The 23484-nt window shown below is 47.6% G+C and overlaps 1 protein-coding gene across 2 annotated transcripts in view; it reads right to left on the bottom strand.

The window, feature by feature from the left end:
• Positions 1 to 1260: 1260 nt before the first annotated feature.
• Positions 1261 to 23484, bottom strand: part of WSCD2 (WSC domain containing 2) — a 125823-nt gene continuing 103599 nt past the window's right edge. Inside the window, exons 7-9 of one of the 2 annotated variants that reach the window (XM_033220762.1) lie at positions 20260 to 20424; positions 11821 to 12021; positions 1261 to 3803 (exon numbers count right to left, since the gene is read on the bottom strand). In XM_033220762.1, coding sequence (XP_033076653.1) covers positions 3451 to 3803; positions 11821 to 12021; positions 20260 to 20424 — 719 coding nt within the window. In that variant the 3' untranslated portion in view covers positions 1261 to 3450. The remainder of the gene's footprint in view (positions 3804 to 11820; positions 12022 to 20259; positions 20425 to 23484) is intronic. The other variant, XM_033220761.1, reaches the window with a different exon arrangement.

The following is a 23484-nucleotide window of genomic DNA, read 5'->3' on the forward strand; positions in this document are numbered from 1 at the left end:
GTTGGGAGGATTTGGTTGCGTGAATAATATTTAGAAAAATGAAAGAAAACTGGAACATTGGTTCATGGCTCAGCCTGTGACCTCTTGATCTGAGATCAGGGGCAGGACCAGACCCAGGGCTTGGAGTGACCAAGATCATGACTTATGCAGGGCCAGGACTGGGGCTCCACCTGTGACCAGAATCAGAGCTCAGTGCATGACAGAGATTAGGACTCAGTCAGGAGATACTACCAGCATTAGTTCTGAGGCAGGTCAGGGCTCAGTCTGTGACCCAGGTTGGAAGGTAGTCAATGACTAGGTATAAGTCATTGACAGTATAAGTAGTTTGGGACTCAGTCCAATGTGACTCAGTCAGTGTGGGGCTGGAATGAGGGTTTGTGGATCAGTATGTGCACAGGATTAGGGCTCAGTCTGTGATCAGGTTCAAGGCTCTAGGATTGGGCTTAGTCTGTGACCAGGTCAGCCTTGGTTTAATACTGGGGACAGAGTGTAGCCTGGGCCCCAGATCAGAGCTCAATCAGTCATCACATAATGACTTTTGTGAGCCAAGATGAACCCCTAGAGGAAGGCTGAAAGGCCATGTTCTTCTGGATTCTGGAACAAGCTCACACCGTTTCCGAGATTTTCCTCTCCCCTCCCCACCACAGTCACCCCAGCACTCTCAGTCCTCCTGAGCTCTCCCTGCCTGGGGGAGAGAAGCCCCTTTCTCTTTCCTCTGCCTGGCCCAGCTCATCCCCTGCTTACTGTCCATGTGGCAGTATATAACACTTTGCCTCTCCCTCTGGCTGGAAAACTGCCCCTGGACATCAGCACCTCCTCACAGAAGCCCCTCTGATGCATGAGGAGGAAGAACACAGGGTCTTCCTTCAGCGGTATATGGAGGTTTAGAAACACTCATCCCCACCCACCAGGGAATAGAGTGGACTTCTCTGTCCTCCTGGACTCTCTCTGACTTCCCTGCTGCATATGCCTGTGCAAAGCATTACACTCAGGGTCTGTCTCTGTGTCTCTGTCGCTCTCTCTCTTTCTTACATACACACACACTCTCTCTCTCACAAACATACACAGAAGGGATGCCTCTCATAGATAACCTCTTCCATACCTGTGCATATACTCAGGCAGGAATACTTCCATGACACCTCATCTCACCCACCACTTCTCCCCACAATTCCTCCCTGTCACAGCAGCCAAGGACAAAAGGCATATGTGGAAGGGAAGGCATGCCTTCCCCAAATAGACAGGCAGCTTCTCACACATGGGTTTCATGCACACTGACCATTTTCTCCTTTTCATGGGTGCAATTCCATACACAAGGACCTGCACAGACCCATTACAAATGAGATGGTCATAACAGCAACTTGTGGGATACAGTTTCAAAACACAGAGAGGCAGAAGAACACAAAGGCAATTTTACACACAGAGGCATGTAATTCTTCCTGAGCAGCTATGCCAGTCACACAGGCACAAAAGCATACACCAACCCACCTGCCACCCTGAACATTTTCTGTCTCTATCTTTGTTTCTCGTCTCTCTCTCTCTCTGTCTCTCTATGCCTCTCTGTCTCTCACTGTCTCTGTCTCTCTTTCTCTTACATACACACATGCACACACACACACCCGAGGAAAACATCTCATTTGTGAACGTGTCTTACACAACACTCTACCACATGGTAGAATCATCAACAAAACTCGCATTTAATGATGGTGTTGACCTGAGGAATCTTCAGACAAAGGCTGTGGTCAGAGGGGACCACCAGCAAAGAACTGACTCAGGTCTTGGACCAAGAGTCTCACAGAGAGAGTCAACCTCCCAGTGGAAGGGAGGCCAACCCCTCCACTGCTTCATGAAAGAAGACTAGAAATTCGCCTGGGGGAAAGAAACACGGTACAAAATACATTCAGAGCCCCGTGGGTGGGCCTGGGGCAGCCCAAGTCCTACAGATGAGGGAATCAGGGAAGGGTGCCACAGGTCTAATCCCTGTGTCCTTCCTTTGCATGGCCAGGTTCCAATGGGCGGAATGTATTAATCATATTCCTCTTACAAAAATATATCTCTTTACACGCACCTTCTCCGTGGTCTCTTTGCTACTTGGGAATGAGCATTTACCTGCACCCCAAGGCTTCAGAGGGACCGCTTAGGGAGGCTGCTCCAACAGAATAGCAAAGAGGCTGTGACCTATGGCTTTTTCATCTACACAATGAGGGATGGTGCAGGTTTGGACCAGGTGGGAAGCCACTGGTGTCCGGGGTTGGGGAAGAGATGGGACTCTGGACCAACACTTTGTAAGACTGATGCTCTGTGATTCAGGTCCTCAGAAATCCTTTGGTTTGGCATCTCAGCATCAAGAGAGCAGTGTTTGTATAGAAATGACACAATTTCATTCACCCCATTCCTTAACAGGTCCTCAAGGGAAGCTGGCCCTGTTGGATTATGACCAAGGGGAGACAGATGGTCTGGGAAGGTAGTGGGGGGTCCATTTTGGGTGTGGTTCCATCTGATTAAGAGCACTCTTGCTGTCTCACCTGGATAGCAAAGTACCCATTTGTAGGGGTCAGAAGGGCAGTGTAAGACTGACTGGAGCCCACCGTGGAGAGATGTGTCACTGGGGCTCTCTCTTAACTCAAATTCTGCACGTGGCATGTGGCCATCCTTGTGGGCTCCTTGTTAGTGCCTGAGGTTCCTTGAAGGTGGTATTAGGATCTCAAGGTCACCTCCTGGACACGGCATGGATAGAAAGGGCAGGGTTCATGCCCTGGAGGTGGAAAGGCAAGAAGCTTGTTTCTGAGAAGCAGTGTGGCCTGGGGGGGGGGTCTCATGACACCAATGGCCCCACATGTTGTCTCCAGTTAACCTACCGTGAGCACCAATGCCTCCCCACCCTACCCAGGATGTCAGAAACCTAAGGCCACGGAGAAACTTCCCAGCAATCTTTCTTTAGAACAGAAGGTGGCCTGAGTTAAACATCAGTGCCAGCGCTTCTTGGGTGGAGATGAGAAGGGGGCTGTGCAAGCTCAGCCCAGAAGGGACAAGCATCTGGGGCCACGTTTTTACAATAGCCCCCTGGGCTCTTGCATCAAGAGCCTTGACAATTGCCACAGGGCATCCAGCAAGTCTCCGTGATATGGATGAGCCCTCCCTCCCACAAGCAGAACTCAGAGTGGTGGGGGCAGGGACACAGGAGACAGAAAAGAGTCCATGTAACTAGAACCCCCCAAACAAGATGCTCCGCATTGCCAAGTGGGGAATACGTGAGCAGAGTGGTAGTGCCTGGACAATCTCTTCCCTTGAGCCTCCTCTGTCATGCAGGAAACTCATTGAAGGCAAAGAGTAGCCAAGGGGATTGTCCCCAGACCAAAGAGAGGACAGATGAGTGGGGGTCACCAGGGGTCTTGAGTCCTCAGGGCCTACATGGTCAGGACTCCCAGTCTACCCTCCCCCTGTGTGGACGCATCATCTTGGGTAGTAGTCATCGGGGACACCCGTGAGGTTCCGCCCTTTGAGGGCCGCGTCCACCATCTTGATGTAGGCAGAGATGGTCTTCTGCATGTCTGCAGTATACGGGTTATACTCGAGCTTCCGGAGCCCCGAGCGCTTGAAGTTGCCATCCTTCTGGCTCTCCACACAGAGCAACCGGTCCTCCCTGACAGCCACGCCCAGCAGGTTGACCATCCGGCCCAGCTGGACGAAGAGGTCCTGCTTCAGGTCCTCAAAGTGAACCACCAGCACTTTCTTGCCGAACTTGAGCCAGTCCAGTGTGTGAGTGGCCCACCATGGGGCATAGTTCCTCACGAACTCTGGCCACTCTGCAGAGAGAGGAGAGAGGACACAGTCAGAGGGAGGAGGAGGTCAAAAGATCCAGTCAGATGGTGCTGGCAGTGGTTACTGTTACTCACAGCACAACACAGTAACACAATGAACAATTAAGTGTAATAACACAGGCTGAGTGAGGTGGCTCACACCTATAATCCCAGCATTTTGGGAGGCCAAGGCTGGAGGATGGCTTGAGGCCAGGAGTTAAAGACCAGTCTGGGCAACATAGCAAGACCCTGTGTCTACAAAAAATAAAATAAAATAAAATAGCTGGGCATGGTGGTGCATGCCTGTAGTCCTTGTTACTCAGGAGGCTGAGGTGGGAGGATTGTCTGAGCCCAGGAGGTCGAGGCTGCAGTGAGCTATGATGATGCCACGACACTTCAGCCTGGGTGACAGAGCAAGACCCTGCCTCTAAAAAACAAAAAGAATAACAACTTAGCTCAATTCACTCCTTTTAGAGCTCTAAACACACCCCGATACTTCTCACCTCAACGTTGTTTCTCCCTGGAGTATTTTGGCCACCACCTTCTCTTTGGGGCTAGCAATGTTACTTGTTTGGTGATTACTATATGCCAGGCAAACCCTATATATAAATATGTGGTACTATAATATAACATACAGCATATTATTATGTTATATATTATTTATGTTAATACATATTGTTTATTTTAGATGACATACTTATATATTAATAAATATATTAATATAGCTCTTAATTCCACTTAATCTTCACAACAACCTTATGAGGTATCATCATTAGCTCCATTTAACAGAAGAGAAAACTGAGGCACAGAGAGGTTAAGTAATTTGCTCAAGGTCATATAGCTAATAACTGGCAGAGCCAGGATTTGAACCCAAGCAGTCTGGCTTCAAAGTCTTGGCTTTTAAGTACCAAGTTTTTCTGTGTAGTAGTGGTATCACCTCACAGGATAATAATAGGGTTGTACAAAGTAGAGAAAAACATATAAAGTTTCTAGCATGGTGCATTGGGTTCAGCAGGTGATCAATACATATTGGCTATTGTTATTACTGATATTGTTCTGTTTTCAGGTCATCTTCTCAGACTCCCTGGGCTCAGGCGGGTGCTTCCTCTGGGTTCCGCAGTTCCCCTCTCCATTCCCCGCAGCCCCCCACAGCACTCATTATGCTGTGCAGAAACCCCCCACTTCTGTAGTCTTTCTCCCCATGGTAAGCTATCTGAGGGCAGGATTTAAGTGGGACTATTTTTATTATCATCTTCACACATTTCTGTCCGACCTTTCTTTATTTTTCAGGGAAGTGTCGTGGTGAAATGAGAGGATGGATTGTCATGCAAACTGGGAGGGTGCATTTCTGACTTGCAAGACAGGTTACAGAGAACCTGGGAATTCCATGGGGAGAGGCAGTCAGCTCCTGGAGCTGCTGAAACTCCCACGAAGGAGGAGCCGAGGAAAGTGCAGAAGGGGGACCTGGAGGGTGCTGGGAACAGAGAAAAGGAGTCACAGCCTCAATTCTGATCCCCAGCTGGAGAATCAGAGGGCAGGAGCTCCAAAACCGTGAACGGAGACCTGCTGCTTCTCACAAGGCGAAACACTACCCGCTGCCCGCCAGAGCAGGAAACAGCAGAATTCTGTTTATTGAACGAGGGTGGTGAGTTCCCCGGGCTGCACTGGGAAGCCCAGCTGGTTCTTAAAAATTAAGTCCTAATCACTTGCTGGGTGATGGATACCCATTATCTTATTTAATCCTGCTGACTACCCTGAAAGGAAAAGGACTACTGTCCGCTCCTCACCAGGGAGGAAATTGAGGCTCAGAGAGGTGAAGTGACTTGTTCATGGTCACACAGACAGGAAGCACCATTCAGATCAGGCCTGCCTGGTTCCAGGATGGATCTTTCCCAGGCACCAGCAGCCTCAACCCCACTTCTTCCCACTGCCTATACTCAGCAGGTGCTCAGTGAACGGTTGTCGAACTAAATTGAAACTTGTAACTGCCAAATTGCAGTGTGGCGAAGGCCTCCCTTTCTTTGCAGAACACATCAGAATCTGGCAAGAGTCCTTCCCCACCAAGTCCCCCGGAACATCATGGCTGCTTGGGAGATATTTATGCTGCTGACAAGAATATTTTTTATCCTTAAAATAGATTATTTACAATGTATCTGGCTAATTGGGCCCGTACTGTTATAATGAGCTAAGACCAGATGTATCTGAGTGATTAGGAAAAATCTAGCATGTTGTATGCTCTGTTTTCCTTGTTCAGAATTTCCCCACTCCTGCATCACCTCACAGCATCGCTGGTGATTCGGAATAGCTACTACTCTCAGGGGAGACACCCAGGTGATAGAGACGGTGCTCGTCACCCAGCACCCAGCAACAACACAGATCCAAACTTCTAGGCTTGGCCACCTCTCACCATCTCAAGTGGTTGCTGAAAGAGGGCTGCAGGATGGCTCAAGAAAAAGGAAGGAGTTTCTCAGGTAGCTCCAGGTGTCCTAGTCTTGGATGCAGGTGGGATGGAGGTGACAGAGTGTCCTTGTTGACTGCAAGCCTCTGTGGGACACCAGCCGCCTCTGTCTGAGGGGCAGGAAGGGAATGTATGTTGCCTGAGCATCTGTTGGTGTTGGGAGCTATGTGGGGCACTCTGCATGCACGATCTCATTCTGTGCTCTGAAGTAGCCTAGAGAGTAGGAATTCTTAATACTGGCTCCATTTTAGACACAGAGAACAGGAGTCTCAGAAGCAGGAATTAACTTGCCCAAGTCCACACAGTGGGCATTGAAGGCAGAGTTCCAACCCACACCTATCCCAGACTGAGCCTAATGGAAAACAGTATGGAGATTTCTCAAAGAACAAAAAATAGAAGTACCATTCAATTCAGCAATCCTACTACTGGGTCTCTACCCAAAGAGAAATAAATCATTACATAAAAAGACATCTGTACACATGTTTAGTGCAGCACTATTCATAACAGCAAAGGTATGGAATCGACCTCAGTGTCCATCAGTGGAGGACTGGATAAAGAAAATGTGGTACATATACATGCATGTGCATATGTATGCAAAATGTTTATTTTATACATTTATTTATATATATTAAGAAACCTGCACTTGTACATCCTAAACATATAAAAATAAATAAATTTTTAAAAAGAAAAAATAGAGCACCTGGTCTGATCAGCTCCTGCCCTCTTTTCACTCCAGGACCTGGGAAGCATGACTTCTAGGCTGCCTACTGCTCACTTCACCTTCAGGCTGTTGTCTGAGACCTGGGGTCTGTTTATAGATGACTCTGCAGTCAGACTGCCGGGGTTCAGAACCCAGCTCCTCCCCACACAAGCTATGTGACTTTGGAGACGTTACTCGATCTTCAGCCTCAGTGCACCCATCTGCAAAGTGGTGATCTGGATAAGACCTACCTCCTACAGATGCTGTACAAATCGAGTGAAATAAGATTTGCAAAGATCGTGGTACAGCGCCTGGGACAAGCAAGGTGCTCAATAAATATTGGTTAGTGTTATGATTATCATGATGCTATTTGTCCTCCTGTATCTCCTGACTCCCCACATGCTCCATCATTTAGTCCAAACATCCCTCCAAAAGCACAATAGATATCCAAGCTGTGTCAGCAGCAGATGGTTGTCCACCTGGCCCCCTCCTATGGCAATGCTTCCTCTCTTGAAACTGAATTTACTTCGTTGGAAAGAAGAAGAAGAAAAATCAAAAACCAAAGTCCTCGTTTAACTCAGGATTCCTGATCATTGATTGCTGTCTGCAAATTGGGCAATAAAGCCATGGAACATTGGTAATGAGTGCTGGTTCCACCAGAACTGTCATACAGGTGTGCCTGGCAGGGCACAGGCTGGTCAGCCTCCCCTCCATCTTCTTGTTAATGGAAAGAACTGGGGCCTGATTAATAGCTTAACTGTACCTAATTCCCCACGGAATCATTAAACACAGTATCTGTTTCATTAACCAGATCCAGGACAATTCACCTTGTATAATCATATCACATAAAATTTTGCTCTGAACTCACTCTAGGGAGATTGTAAAATTAACTCTACGGAACCCAAAGCAAAGCGGGGTTGGTGGTTCTAGGAGTCTGGACTGACTCCTAGAGGGGTGGACACACTCAAGAGCTAGGTGACCTTGGCTCTTACAGGGTGACCTTCACATACCTTGTCACTGAGGGCATCCAAAAGCGGCAGTTCTCAAACCTTAAAGTGCACATGAAGTGTCTGGAGAAGTCTTGTTAAAATGCGGATTCTGATCCAGGAAGCCTGGGATAGGGCCTGACATTTGCTTGCCTAAAAATCTCCCAGATGATGTCCATGTCGCTGGTCCACAGGCCACATTTTGAGTAGCAGAGGCTTATAGCAATGGTTCTTAAACTAGGGTGCTCATCGGTATCACCTGGAGGGTTTGTTAAATCATAGATTGCGGCAGGGTGCAGTGGCTCATGCCTGTAATCCCAGCATTTCGGGAGGCTGAGGTGGGTGGATCAAGAGGTCAGGAGATGGAGACCATTCTGCCTAACATGGTGAAACCCTGTCTCTACTAAAAATACAAAAAATTAGCCGGGCGTGGTGGCGGGCGCCTGTAGTCCCAGCTACTTGGGAGGCTGAGGCAGGAGAATGGCGTGAACCTGAGAGGCGGAGCTTGCAGTGAACCGAGATCGCACCACTGCACTCCAGCCTGGACGACAGAGCGAGACTCTGTCTTAAAACAAACACACACACACACACACACACACACACACACACACACAGATTGCTGGAGCCCCACTACCAGAATTTCTGATTCAGTGGGTTTTAGGATGGGGCCTAAAAATGAGCATTTACAACGAGCTCCCAAAGGATGCTGATGCCACTGATTCAGGACCTTAAAGCAAGGGTCTCAGACTCAAGTGTCTCCAGAGGACAGATGGTGAATGCAAAGGGGAAGAATGGGCTGAGTGGAGACTGGGGGTTCTGTTCTTTAAGGAAGGCTCTCTGCCACAGCCCTTGCATACCTGGGTCAGGCCTTGGAGGGGGCACTTGGAGAAGATCCCTTCTCCCGTCTCAGACTCATGTAGGACCCTGGGCTCCCAATATGAGATGAGGATGGTGGATCCCCCTATCCCATACTCCCTGCAGCCTCTCCATTCAGCCTGTTCTGACTCCTTCCTTAGTGTTGGTTTAGAGCTCCCAGCTGTCTTGAATAAGGAAAAAGAGGAGAGATGGGTGGCTCTTGGGAATTAGGAGACTTGTCTGAACCTAAGATGGTGTTGAGGTTCCCCTTCCTCTGGAAGAGGAAAATATCTGAATGTACCAAAGGGTCAGCAACGTCGCAGGCAGTAGAGCCTGGTGGTTAACATCTCGGTTTGAATCTCAGCTTAGTCAGTACCTACGGTCTTAGCCAAGAGACTTGTCCCTTCCTGGGATGGCTCTCTCACTTGTCAAGTGGGGTGTACTGATGGTCACTGCATTTCGTACCTGCTGTGGTCCCTAGAGAGCTTAGATGGGATATCAAATGTCAAGTGCCCACAAGAGCTTCCCAAGTAAGCCCCTTTTCTGTTCACTTGGGACAGCAGGGTGCCTGGGAGGTGGGAGAACTAGGTCCTAGGGCTAGACCAACCTTGGTGGTCTCTGCTTCTCTCTGGCCTCAGTTTCACCACTACTCAATAGGAATCAGTGGTTCTCAGCCCTCCATGCACATTAGAAGCAGCTGGGGAACTTTAAAAATATTCACACAATGCGGGAGCGGGGTGGGGACAACACACACTGGGGCCTGTCGGTGGTGGGGAGGGAGAGCATCAGGAAGAATAGCGAATGCATGCTGGGCCTATGGGGATGGCTTGATCTGTGCAGCAAACCACCATGGCACACGTTTACCTATGTAACTAAACTGCACATCCTGCAAATGTAACTCAGAACTTAAAATAAAAGTTGAAAAAATATATTGACGTCCAGGCTCCAATCAGTAATAGTCCAGGGTGCAGCCTGGGCACTGGGGTTTTCCCGCTCTCCTCCAGGGACTCTAAGGAGCAACCAGCACAGAGGCCCACTGAGCTCACTGATCTCCTAGGTCTTTTCCAGCTTTGACAAGCAGAGTCTGTGCTCTTGGGACAGGCTACTACCATTTGCACATATGGATATCTCAGCCTGGCGACCAGTGTTTGCTTTTGATTGATTGTTCTACCAATAAATGATTCAGAGGCCTCTCTACCCCTGGGAATAACTGGACAAATGTCACCACCTATCCAAGCTTCCACCCCCCTCACTGAAAAGAGGAGTGAGGCAGAGGGAGGAACAGACAAACCGCCTTGAGTGAATTGGGACCCAAGGGGCAGGCCCAAGGGTTTTAATCAGCAAAGTCAGTGTTGAGGGTGTTACCGGCGAGTTGCTGAGTTACATCATCCTGCCCTGCTCTGTTCCTCTCTGGGGAGGGGCTGGAGTACTGGAGCAGCCTGGTTCCTGGAGGCTGGATGAGCTGGGGACAACTCACATTTGCAGAGCACCTGCTGTGTGTCGGTGGCTCTGGACTGGGTGATTCAAAGCCACCAATGGTTCATCTAATGCATTATCACAGTGCAGTGCTTAAGAGCGTGGCCTCTGGAGCAAGATTCCCTGGGTTCAAATCCCAGCTCTACCACTTTATGGAAAAACTCCTCCCAACCCCAGCTTTATTAAGGTCTAATTAATATACATAATACTGCACATAATATATACAATTTAGCGACTTCGGTTATGTGGATACACTCAGGTTACCATCACCATAATCCGTCTAATATATATATATTCCATCACTTCTGGAAGTTTCCTTTAGTCTATTTTCTTTGTTCATTTTTGTGTATAGTGAAAAACACTTAACAAGAGATCTACCCTCTTACCAAAATCTTAAGTAAAGAATACCTTCTTGTTAACTGAAGGCACTATGTTGTATAGCAGAACGGTGGAACTTACTCATCTTGTATAACTGTAACTTCCTACTCATTGAACAACAACCCCCTCTATCCCCCTTACCCTGGAAAAGCTCCTTAACCTCCCTGAACCTAGGTTATCCCGTCTATAAAATGGGACAATTGCAGCGAGGATTTAAGAAGTTAGCCTTTTCCAAAGCCCTCAGAAGATGTGACTTTTGTTATGGTGGTGGACATCATCCTATAATGGATATGGGACTTTGAGGCTGAGATGGGTTAAGAATACTCAAGATGGCAGAAGTTGGGTCTGACTTCAAAGCTCTGGCTACTGCCCTGGGTGGCTGCTCTGCATGGAAATGTTGATCCACACAGCCCTCTGTCACCTAGTAAGTGCCAGAACTGAGTCTCAAACCCAGGTCATCTTAGTAAGTTCCATGCTTGGGGCTCAACACTGTCATTTCCCAGCTGTGTGGTGTGGGACAAGTCACTTAACCTCTCTGAGTCTCGCCACCCAGAGTTGGGAGTGTTCATTGAAATGATGCCCTGTACCTGTGCTCCTAGGACCTCGTGGCAACACGGCCATTGACCTGGGGCTGGATTCAGGTGTCCTGACTTCCAGGGTGGGGCTCTTTAACCTGCTTCCATCAATCCCACATCAATTTCAAGAGCATCTCCAACACCATGAAAGTCACACCTACTGAGTGTTTGTAAAATTCTTAAAGCCTCACTGTTTTACAATCTTCACCTTATAGATGGGGCCATCTAAGTTCAGGGAGGTTAATGAGCCCTTCTGGGAGGTGGTAGAGCTGAGATCTGAACCCAAAGTCTTTCTCCTGAGCCCATGATTTTAATCCCCTGTGCGATGCAGCATCCCAGCTCACAGAAGGTGATGCTTGTGGGTGGTGGGGTGTTGTGGGAGGCACCTACTCTACTGGAAGCAGGGACTGGAGCATGACACATGTCCTCCAGGATGCCCTCCGGGGTTTCTCGCATGAGGCATCGTCTCCTGCTGGCCACGCTGGTCCGGAGCGCGGGACCTTCCCACGGCCCCCTGCAGCTCGGGGCCCCTCCCCTCCCCCTCCTCTCCCCTCCCCTCTCCTCCCCTCCCCTCCTCTCCTCTCCCGAATGGTACCTTTGCCCTTCCAGTGGGCATGCGCAGCAAAGCCTATGTGGCCGCCGTATTTGCGGTTGAACTCAGCCATGAGGGCCTTGTAGGGGTTGCGGATGAGCAGGATGGCGGCGTCGAAGGCCTCGATCTCTTTCTGGCCGCTTTCGTGCGTCTTGATACAAATGGTCCGTCCGCTGCGCCAGTGGTCCCGCTCACCTTTAAACCCTTCCCGCAGCCAGAGGTGAGGAACAGGACCGGTGAGCCGGGGAAGCAAGAAGCCCACCCTATTCCCTTCTGGGCCACTTCAGGAATCCTCATGCATTTGTTCACTCAGTCATTCGCATATTTATCGAGCACCTACTATGTGCCAGACACTGTGCTAGGACTCCGGGATTAAAATGACTTACAAAAACATTCACGGGTCTTCAAAAATATTCACGGGTCTTCCTGTTTTTGAGAGTTAGATTATTCCACAAATAAGTGTAAAACCACTGCCCTGGTGAGTGTTACAAAAGGGGAGTATTAATGCTTGGGTGCTGGCTAGGCACAGTGACTCATGCCTGTAATCCCAGCACTTTGGGAGGCCAAGGTGGGAGGATAGTATGCTCCCAGGAGTTCGAAACCAGCCTGGGCAACATAGTGAGACGCCATTCTCTACAATACAAATTTAAAAAAAAATTAGCTAGGCATGGTGGCGTGCACCTGTAGTCCAAGCCACTTGGGGGACTGAGGCGGGAAGATTGCTTGAGCTAGACAGTTGAGGCTGCAGTGAGTGATGATCATGCCACTGCACTTCAGCCTGGATGACAGAGTAAAACCCTGTCTCTTGACAAAAAAAGAAAAGAGGAGAAAAAGCTTGGGTGCTGTGAGAGGGGCCAGACAGTGATGTACGGGGTGATCCTCTCTGTGGGGAGTCAGCGTCCCTACCCCACTGATGATGGGCATGGCCGTATGACTTCCTGTGGCCCATAGAATGAGGGTGGAAGTAGGTCTTCAGCACAGTCTCAAGATACATCATATGTTTCTGCTTACTTTCCATGAGGCAGCTCTGCTATCACCATGAAAGGACATGCCCTGGGGGTGAGGAGTGGGGGATTGGTCCCAGATGATGACAGACACATAGAATAGACATGGTCCCAACTTGCCCCCTGGAGATGGGCAGCCCAGTTAGCTCAACCAAAATCATTGACCTAGTCAAGTGGCATACAAAAAGTTTTTCTGGGGGAAGAGATGCATAAGCATAGAACTGAAACATGAGGAGAAACTTACTAGCTCAAGAGAGCTGGGAAGGGAGGGCCAGGGGCTGGGAAAAGCAGATGCAAAGGGCCTGTGGTGGTTGGGAAGAAATTTGTCACATACGAGTGACTGCAGAGGGAATGCAGGTAGCAAGAGGGGAGCATGGGGCTGGAGAGGGTTATGGGGTCTGTGATGAAGAGGCCAGCACTAGACCAGAAAGACTGGGGAACCCTTAAGAGGATTTAAGCAAAAAGGAGTGGCATGATCAGGTTTTCCTTTCAGAAGCTGAGGAGCTGAGAGAAGTTCTGTGCAGCTGGAGACTAGTCTAAGTCCTTTACATATATTAAGCAATTCAATCCTCTCAACAATTCTACAAGGAATTTTACAGATGAGGTAACTGAGGCAGAGATGTCCAATAACTCGCCCAAGTTACAGAACTATGGAAGAGGCAGAACCGAGATATAAACCTGGGCCATCCAGGCTCCCAGCACACATGTGTCCTTCACCCTCTAAGTGCCCCTTAACTCATGCAAGCTAAGGCATTTGGATACGATATTAAGGCCAGATAGAAATGTTATTGTACTAGACCTTCAAGATACTGGCTGTGTTTGCAACCCAATGAGTCATTCTGAATATCATGTCACCTCTCTGGGCCTCAGTTTTCCTCATCTGTAAAATGGGTCTGTGCACTTTCTCCCTCACAGGGCCATTGTGAGAAATCAATGAGGCCCACAGTAACACTTCAATACATGGCAGCTAATGCAGAATAAGACTTAGGGTGAAATCATGGACTGAGAAGTCGCCCCATATCATCAAACCTTGGAGTATCATTTCTTCCCTCCCTGTTGTGCTCTGGCTTTTAAGATGGATGGAGGTGAAGACTGGCTTGATATCTGCTCCTGTTCCTGGAGACCGGGGTCCAGAGAGGTGCAGCCTCCCACACATGGCCACTAAGCAGAAGAGCCAAGAATGGAATGTGATTTTTTCAATCAGGTTCCATTCTGGGACTTGCTAAGTTAAGTTGCCTGGGATAAGCCTAGCCTTGCAAATTAGCACTGGCCCGTGCCCATGAGAAAATATTAACCCACAGCCTTTGAGGTCGATGGCAAGCACAGTGTCATGGAAAAAATCTCCTCTAGAGGAGAATGAGGAATAGAATGTGGGGGCTTGAGAGAGAGAGCTTTGGACATAAACATTTACGCAAGGCAACACTGGATATAATTTCATGTCATGTGTTCTGGTAGAGCTCTGCATGACATGGACAAAGGGCTTTCCATCCATGGTTTCATTTTATCTTTATGAAAATCTATTTTACTACGAGCACAGCAATGGGAAACACAGGCAGGGGGTATACCAGAGTTCACACAGATTCTCAATGAGGAAAAATAAATTGCCAGAAACATGAAAGGATGGTCAAACTATTTTCAATCAGCTCCATGCATTGGGACACCCAAGTTACAGCATTTCTATTTGTTCATGATGGGGTCAACTTAGCACAGTATTTATCAAGATTAAAAACAAAAACAAAAAACCTAGAAAAGCTATAAAGATTGGGAAACATCTGTTTCATATTCCAGATTCTGGTTGCCTGAGGAGTTTATCTATAGGAGTATTGCAAATGTAGAGAAAATTCCATTTAGCAGAATATCTCCCAGAGTGGGAAGAGTACTATGTCTGGAAAGGAACTTTTGAGAAGGCACATAGAATAGGTTTGCCTGAAGAACAACAGATAGTTGCTCAATTGTCTTCTAAAGAGGGCCTGTCTAGATAACTGCAAGGGAATAATGGATGCAAGCTTTGAGCCAGAGTGGAATTGCTGAACTCCACCACCAGGGTGTCTCCCTCTGCACTGTCATTGACATCCAGGATCCAGCATCTCCGTGACATAAACATTACATATTTAAATCCTATCTTTTAAGAGTCACCAAAATATCAGCTTATTTTGGGCACCCATGTGACCCTCAAACTCTAAGGAGCTGCCCAACTGTCCCAGGATTTGGAGAAACAACCTTGTTTAGGGCCACAGAGAGAACAAGACATGTTTTTTCCTGTCTGTCTTCCAAACCTCTGTTACTATAGTTGCTTGTGCATTTTTCAGTTAGGGGAGCTAAGGTAAAGAGAAGGGAAGTGGCAGAGACTGCACATCTCTGCATGCCCTAGAGTTTACTGGGACTGGAAAGTCTCATCTTGGCTCCAGGCATGGACACCCCAAAGGCTGGTGGTTCTCCAGGACAGTGGTATTTGTTTTGAGGACAAGGAAATCCTCAGAAATTGTTGTCCTGCATCAGCTGGGCTGAGAGGCTGCCAACTCTGTGGGTTGATGTACCAGTCTGAGAATATCATCCTGCCCTTCCCTCTTATGTCTCCCCTCCTTCAGAAGTCAGGGCTCTGGCTCCTCACATACCACAGAGCTTGAGCCTGCATTAAGGCAATGAGGTCTCTGAGATGGGGAGAGGTAGGGAGAGGGGGGATGAAGCCCAGGGAAAGGAGACAGAGAGAAGACACAGTTACCTGGAGACAGGGAGGACTAGGACAAAGTGAGGGAGAAGGCAGGAGTTGGGGAGATAAACAGACACAGAAATAAAATGAGACAGAAACAGATAAGGGGAGATAGACACCTAGAGAGAGAACAACAGAGAGAGAGACAAGAAGAGAGAAGGACAGAGAGGCAGAGGCACATACTGGGCAGAGGTAGACATGCAGAGAAAGGACAATTGAGAGAGAGAGAGAGAGAGAGAGAGGAGAGAGAGAGAGAGAGAGAGAGAGCGCGAGCGCCAGATGGCAGATGGATACAGAGACAGAGAAAACCATGCTTTGCAAATGGCAGTTGCACCCAGTGAGGGAAAGGGAAGAAAGACCCAAGTGGGACAGACACTTGGATTCTGGGAGGGAAAGGTCCCTACATTTCTTCATTCATTCACTCATTCATTCCCTCCCTCCCTCCCTCACCAGCTCATTGGTGAAGTGGAACCTTTGCCAGACTGAGGGAAGAGCAGGTTGCAGAAAATGTGCAGGAAAGAGAGAAAATGCTGGGCAGCCCATCAGGCCTAGGAGGGTCCCGGGAGACCACCCATCTGACACATGCTTCTTACAGAGGAGGAAACTGAGGTCTTGAGGGAAGGGAAATGTGTGTCTAGCCATTCAGCAAGTTGGTAGCAGAAGAAAAGAAACTCTAAAGGACTTAGATAAATCAGCAAGAGTTGCTAGGGGATCAGCTCATTGTACAGATGCTACCCCTCCAGACCCACCCACCGAGGCCCCCAAGTTACCGTCTTCTCTTCTAATCAGTGACCTCCTAAATGTCCCACCCACTGTCCCCTTCGCCCCAGCACTGTCATTCCCCTGGATAATCCTGCAGCCTGATAAATACCTCCCAGTCCAAATCTGTGGCCAGAAGACTATTTCCAACACATGAGTCTCAGCACATCATGTCTCTGCTGAAAACCCCACAATATCCCACCCCATTCCCATGCCCATAGCCCTCAGGACAATGGTCACAGCTCTCAGAAGGGCATTCTAGGTGCTTTGCCAAATCCTATACTGGTTGTTCCTTCTACCTTACACCGCAGCCCCACTACCTCCCTTTTCACCATCTAACAGCATGGGACTATTTTTATTCACCCATCACATTGTGCCACTCTCCTCCTTGTCTCTGTGCATGCCATGGCCTCTGCCTGGGACACCCTCCTTTCCCTCCTTCTGAGTAAGTCCTATCCATTTTCTGCACGCATACCTCAAGACTGAGTTAGAAAAAATATAAAGTGCCCGTCACAGTGCTGGGCCCATTGTAGATATTAAATAAGGGCCCACGATGATTAGAATTATTAACAGCGATGTGAATATATTCCTAATAATAAGGGCTATGATGAAGGAATGTCTGGGGTACAAGAAGGGTAAAGGATGACCTGTTAAGTCTGCCAGAGACACAGCAATGGGGAATTTGACCTGCAGCCTCAGGAGATGGTTTCCAGGTCAAATAAGCAAGAAATAAGGGTGGGAGCAGTGGGGATTGACGTCCCAGAGATAGCACGTGCAAATCTCCAGTGCATTCTCGAACTACAAAGAGCTCATTATACCTGGGGTCTGAAAAGTGCTGCAGAACTTTGCCCCAGTGTGGCAAATGCAGCAAAGGATTTCACGAAGTTAAGCATTTTTCAGCTGCAAGGTGATGTGGGGAGAGACTGGGCAGGGTTAGCTAGATTGACTGATGCTGTTGGGGGCAAGCGGCTCTTCATTTTGTCTGCACCCCACTGCCAACTCCAAGCTCCCAGGGAGAGTTCAATGTTAACTGCAAGGGCTCAGGCTGCAGGAAGGATTTTAAAGCTCCTAATGAAAAGGCAACTACATTCAAAGCCTCAGCTGCCTGTGACCAGCCCACAACCCCCTGCCTGTCTCAGTACGAATGAAGGAAACATCCAGTAACTAGACACAGCTTGAGGCAGGGAATTGCCACAGGGGGGTTATGTTTTCTTCTTCTTTTTTTTAAATCAAGTTAAACTTTTAGTAGGTGTCTCACTCCATTAATGACCCATTAATATTGCCCACACTAAAGCATTAGCAAACACAGGGACAAAAATGAATTTTTGGAATGTTTTGGGTCTGGAAGTAAGAATGCTGGGTTCTTCGTCTAGGGCCAGGGGTCTTGGCTCTGGTTTTGCAGTGGAATCCCCTGGGAGCTTATAGAAAACACCCACGCCTGGGCCCACTCCTGAGAGTCTGATGGAAATGGTCTGAGATGCAGCCTGGGTGTCAAGACTTTAAAAGCTCCCTGGGCAATGATAATGTGTAGTCAGAGACCAACTCCCTTTGCCTTTGACTTAAGTAAATGACTGTCCTGGTTACATAGCATTTAAAAAATATCTGTTTTACACCACAGGCTCACACATATTATTTCACAAACATTATCTTGTTATATTTTTTGGAAAATCTCTGAGTTCAGTACTGACATCCCCCTATTACAGATTAGGAAATGAAAGCTCAGGGAGGTGAAGAATTTTGCGCAAGTTCTCATAGCTGATAAGTATCAGAGTGAACTTTCAGACTGAAAATCAGATCTCCTGACTCTGTCTTAAGATTCCATTTCTCCTTCTTCTCTGAAGTTAGGAGGTTGAGTTAGATCAGATGGCGAAGACTTGGTGTGTAGGCCACCATTCCCCATTCTCCACTTTCAACAGGCATCACTAATAGATTAAGGCACTTTGTTTCAGAGAGAGAATAGAACCTTTCTTAACACATCATCCTTAAGCAAAAATTCATTGGAATCAACACTAGATGAAACCAGTTTTGATCCCTGAACTAAATCATCCTGAGGGACCCCTTCTGTTTGTGACATTCTGGGATTGCATGAGTAGGGTTGCTGCCACAGCCAGGAGCGTGAGAATGTTGGCCAGCCATGGCATCCTTTCTGAACCTGCATTCCACAGCCACTGCTCCAGGACAAGCCAGAGAGATTCTGGAATATCCCAGTGCTCTTCCCAGCAGCTCCCACAAAGGCAGCACAGCACAGGGGTTAAGATCATAGGGATGGCTGACAGCCAGCCCTGGGTTCAAATCCTGATATAAGCATGCAATACCCTCAGCATGGAGCTTCATATGTAATAGGTGCTTAATAAACAATCACTCAGGCCCAAACTAGAAATTAATAAATATATAAAAAGCTGGGATTCTTAAGCAGATTCCCCTGCCTGACCCACCGCCAACTCCAACCATCAGCCTGTCCCTCTTCATCCTTTTTGCCTTTTCTTGCCCAATCTCTGCCTCCCTCCTGTGTCTCGCCCTGAGAAAGACATGCCCCCTGGCTCTCCCTGAGCTAGGGTTCAGGGATGACTCTTTATTGGCACCAAGCTGTGTCTGGCTAGTGCCTGGCACCCAGACAAGAGTACCCACAGCCAACTTTTATTGACGACGTTGAATGTGGCCCAACACAAATTCGTAAGCTTTCTTAAAACATTATTAGATTTTTTTGTTATTTTTATTTTATTTTTAGCTCATCAGCTATCATGAGTGTCAGTGTATTTTATGTGTGATCCAAGACAATTTTTCTTCTTCCAGTGTGGCCCAGGGAAGACAAAAAACGGGACACCTCTGCTTTGAAACAACCTCATGAGGTACGTAATCTCATTTCTAATTTGTGCATGAGGACACAGGATCAGAGAGGTACAGTAAATTGCCTAAAGTCACACAGCCAGGAAATGGTCTTCAGCTGTTTTGCAGATACAAAGACCATGGCCAAGGGCTGCTCCACATGTAGATGCAAAGTCTCCCAGAAGAGGAGGCCTTGCTTCCCTGATGTCTCCCACCATGCCCAGGAGAGGGTTTCATGCCCAAGGGGCATTTCATCCATGATTTCTTGTTCCTCAGTAAGAAACCCAGGAATTTCTCACCTGTGTGATAGAGTAATAAAGATGTGGGCTTTGAAACTGGGAAATACTAGAATGCAGTCCCCAATCAGCTTGTTGAAAAAACAAAAACAAAAACATTGTGTGACTTTGGGCAAGTTATTTCTCCTCTCCAAGCCTCAGTTTTCATTTCTGGGAAAGAACATCATCCTCCTACCTCACAAGGTTTCTATGCAGGGTTAAATAAGAATACGGCACCTGGCCACCTGCTAGGTGCCAAGAGAACATCTTTGGCAATCTGAACCTATATGAGGCGCCTCACACACAGTTGGTGCTCCACAAATGCATGTTGGGACACCTAACTTAGGAAGTGCATCCAGAACATTCCAGTGCTCAGTAAACATCTGTGAATGGAATGAAAATAGAACACCCTGCATAGCGAATATTGTCGACTTAAATGTGGAGAGCACACCTGGTGAATAGTAGGTGCTCAATAAATGTCCCCAAAGTGAACTTAGTTCTTGTACCTCTATTACATCAAAGAGTTGCTGCAGTAAATATCTGTAATGAGGTACCAGGGCACAGTAGGTGTTTGAGAAATGTTTGTGGTAACCTAAATGGAGGAAAGGTAGCAGGCATAGGATAGGTACTTGATAAATGTCAGTTATTGAATGGATGCTAGTGGAGTATCCAGGACGTGACTCAAGAAATGTCTGTGGGGCATAAAGGAAGTAGGGGGGTACCAAGCATGCAGTGAGTCTCAATAAGTGTGCCTGGGAGAGGTGAGTGGCATGCAGTAGGTACTCAAGGAGTATTCCCATATCCTCCAAGGGGGGACCTTCCCAAGCCCAGGGAACCTCCTGCCCTGCCCTCCCTGCCATCTCCTCACCTTTGTTGTAGAGGGAGCCATCGAAGTAGTAGCTGCCAGTGTAGAAGCCCGTGGCCAGCTCAATGAGGTGGCGAGCCCACGTGTTGCCGGCACCTGGAAAGCTGGCCAAAGCAATGAGTTGCTTGGACTTGCCCGGCAGGAACCTTCTGTCCATGCAACGGTTGTCTGAAAAGGGTGGAGTATGGACAGAGGTCAAAACCAGGGGCAGATGGAGCCTGTCTGAAAGGGACCAGGGTATGAGCCCCACCCCTGTCACTTCTCGGCCAGGTGATCAAGGGCACAGGACACTTGCATGGGTCATGGGAAAGCTTCGTTGGGCCTCAGTTTTCCCATCTGTAAAATGAGGGAGATGGTTCCTCCCTCGTAGGGTTGAGGTGAGTGTTAAATGGGATAATAATGGAAAGGGACAAGCACAGTGGTTAGCTCATAGTAGTGATCCAATAGAAGTCAGCTGGGAGGGTGAATCTTCTCTCCAGCGCCAGTTTACCCCCAGCAGAGAAAGTCTTTCCCATTCACCCCTACCCTTTCCTCCAGATTGAAACCATCAATGGCATCCATCATGTATTTTCTGTTATTCTTGTATTTTGCAGACTCTGAAAAGCCAGAGAATCACGAATATCCAAATGGTACTCACCACCTCACAACCCATTTCACAGATGAGGAAACTAAGGGCTAGAGAAAACTAATACATATGCCTTTTGAGCATAGGATGCAGTCCAGGGTTCTTATCTTGGCCTCTAAGCCCACATGGTTGGCCTTTGCAAACTCACAGGCTCATTCTAATCCACTCCACCATATGCCAGTCACCTGATCTCTCCGTACTTCCTCTCCTGTGCTTTGCTCCGTCCTGACATAGCACCTTCATGCATGCTGTTCCCTCTCCATTGCCTCCTACCTGCCTTTGCTTTTTGTTCTTCAGCTCTCAGTTGAACGAGTTCCTCTGTCTGTCTGTCTGTCTTTCCTTCCTTCTTCCTTTCCTCTTTCCTTCCTCCCTTCCTCTCTCCCCTCTTTTCCTGACTCCCTGGGCTATCATTAGTGCATTACTACATCCATCTCCTTCATATTGTTGATCAAAATTGCAATTCAGATAATTATTCATGCAATTAGTTCTGTGGTCAGAAACCCTGCCCGTATTGTGTCTTGCTGATTCACCAAAAGTTTCCACAATATCTGGTGTACAGCAGGTACTTAATAATTGCTTCTTGATTGGATGGATGAATGGGTAGAATGGTGACCGGGTGGATAACAATAATATCTATTAATATCTATTTTGTAGGGCTCTTGTAAGGATTGAATGAAAAAAGCATGTAATATGTTAATACTCTAAAGTGCTCAAAAGGCATCGGTATTATTTTTCTCTAGCCCTCAGGCTCCTCATCTGTAAAATGGGTTGGGAGGTGGTGAGTACCATTTGGATATTTCTGATTCTCTGGCTTTTCAGAGCCTGCAGAATGCCATTACCATCAGGGTTAACAGAAAATGCAAGCCCCAGCACCTCCCACTGCAACCCCAGAGGGAACTAAGAAAGCACAAGCTTTTCTTTTGGTTCCCTCAGTTGCAAAGGCAGCTGAGGGAAGGCTCAGAGCAGGGGGTGCTGGAGCAGAAAGGAAGATGAGAGAATCCCAGATCCAGGCCTGGAGGCCCCAGGTCTCAGTGCTGCCTTCTTCAGCCTGGGACAGATGAACTCCACCCTTGTTTACCATCCAAGGGAAGGCAGGCAAACCTCCCTCACCTCCCATGGCCCCTCACCTCCATCTCTCCCCGTTCTGGGGAAGCCACTCATCCCCTTCTCATGTGTGTGGACTCCATTCCCTCCTTCTTCAAGCTCCTTGCTCCTTCCAACCCCAATATTTTTTCTCTCTCAATCACATTAGCACTCAAACAGGAACAAATAGCTCCATCATTTAGAAAGAGCCCCTTCCAGCGACCACCAGCTCCCCTTCACCCCATCACTGCCACATTGCCAGCAGAGTTGTCCATATTTCTTCACGTTTCCTCCCTTCCGTCTACTCCTTGGCCCTTGCACTTGGCCTCTTCCCTGTTCACTGCCCCGAACCGGTTATGGGCAAGGTCTTCAGTGACTGCCCCATGCTCAATTCAACAGACAAGCTCACCTCACGTGATTACTCGGGCACAAGGGCAGATCACTCTGCCCTCCTATAGGTAATTCCTTCCCAAGATTTTACTGGGGTCTTTCCTGTTCTGCATTAGCTACTATTTATTGAAGTCTTACTATGAGCCTCATTGATTTCACACAAAAGCCCTTTGAAGGAGAGGTGTGAAGTCCTAGATTTAAATTCCAGTTCTTCCACTTACTTGCTGGATGACATAGGAAAAAGATGATCTATCTGAGCCTCAATTTGCTCATCTATAAAATGGGACTATTAAGCAGTGATGACAGCCTGAGGTTGTTTAGGAGAATGAAATTCATGAATGAATGCCGTGTTAGAGTAAGACAAACATGCTGGAAGTGCCGATAGAATAGATTGTGGTTCCTGGTATTGTTGCTGCTAGCTGGAGGTTCAGCTCTCTTCTCCTTCCTGTTTAATTTTTGTTCTGAGACGAACAGATTTATTTGTCTGTGGCAAAGCCAGGTAAGCTTCAGGGAATGGTTTTCATTGGAATATACTGCAAAAAGGAGCCCAGACACAGGAACTTTCTAGAATATGGTTATGTTTTATATTTTTATAGGGGAGTGGATTACCCAGTTAACATTAACTAGTACACTTAAAATATTTGCATTCCGCTCTATGGAAATGTTACTTTAGAAAAGCTAACATTAAATTATAACCAATGACAACATCCTGAAGTACAATGATGCTTGCAACTTACTTTGAAATGCACCAAAAATTAGGAAGGATTGAGGGATGGAGAAATGGAGAGATGGACAATAAAGTAAATATAGCAAAAGTTAACATACATCACAAAATTCTATGGAATAAGTATATAGGTGTTCACTGCATAAGTCTTGCGACTTTTCTGGAGGTTTGACTTTTTTGTTTTCCAGAATAAAATGTTGGGTTGATAGGTCGGGTGGGGCAGACCAGGCTCCTTAATTTCCCCCCAAAACAGAATTCTCTATTCAAATACTTCCTGGGAGGCCAAGGCCAACCCCAGGGTAAAAGCTGTGGTTTTCAGTGCTGTAAAGAAAGTTGATTTGGTTCCTAAGCCCTATAAATTAAGCAGCTGTTAGAGGCAATATTATATGCAGTTCTAGAATCAGAC

The sequence above is a fragment of the Trachypithecus francoisi genome, unplaced genomic scaffold, assembly GCF_009764315.1.
Source record: "Trachypithecus francoisi isolate TF-2019V2 unplaced genomic scaffold, Tfra_2.0 Lachesis_group11, whole genome shotgun sequence".
Taxonomy (NCBI): domain Eukaryota; kingdom Metazoa; phylum Chordata; class Mammalia; order Primates; family Cercopithecidae; genus Trachypithecus; species Trachypithecus francoisi.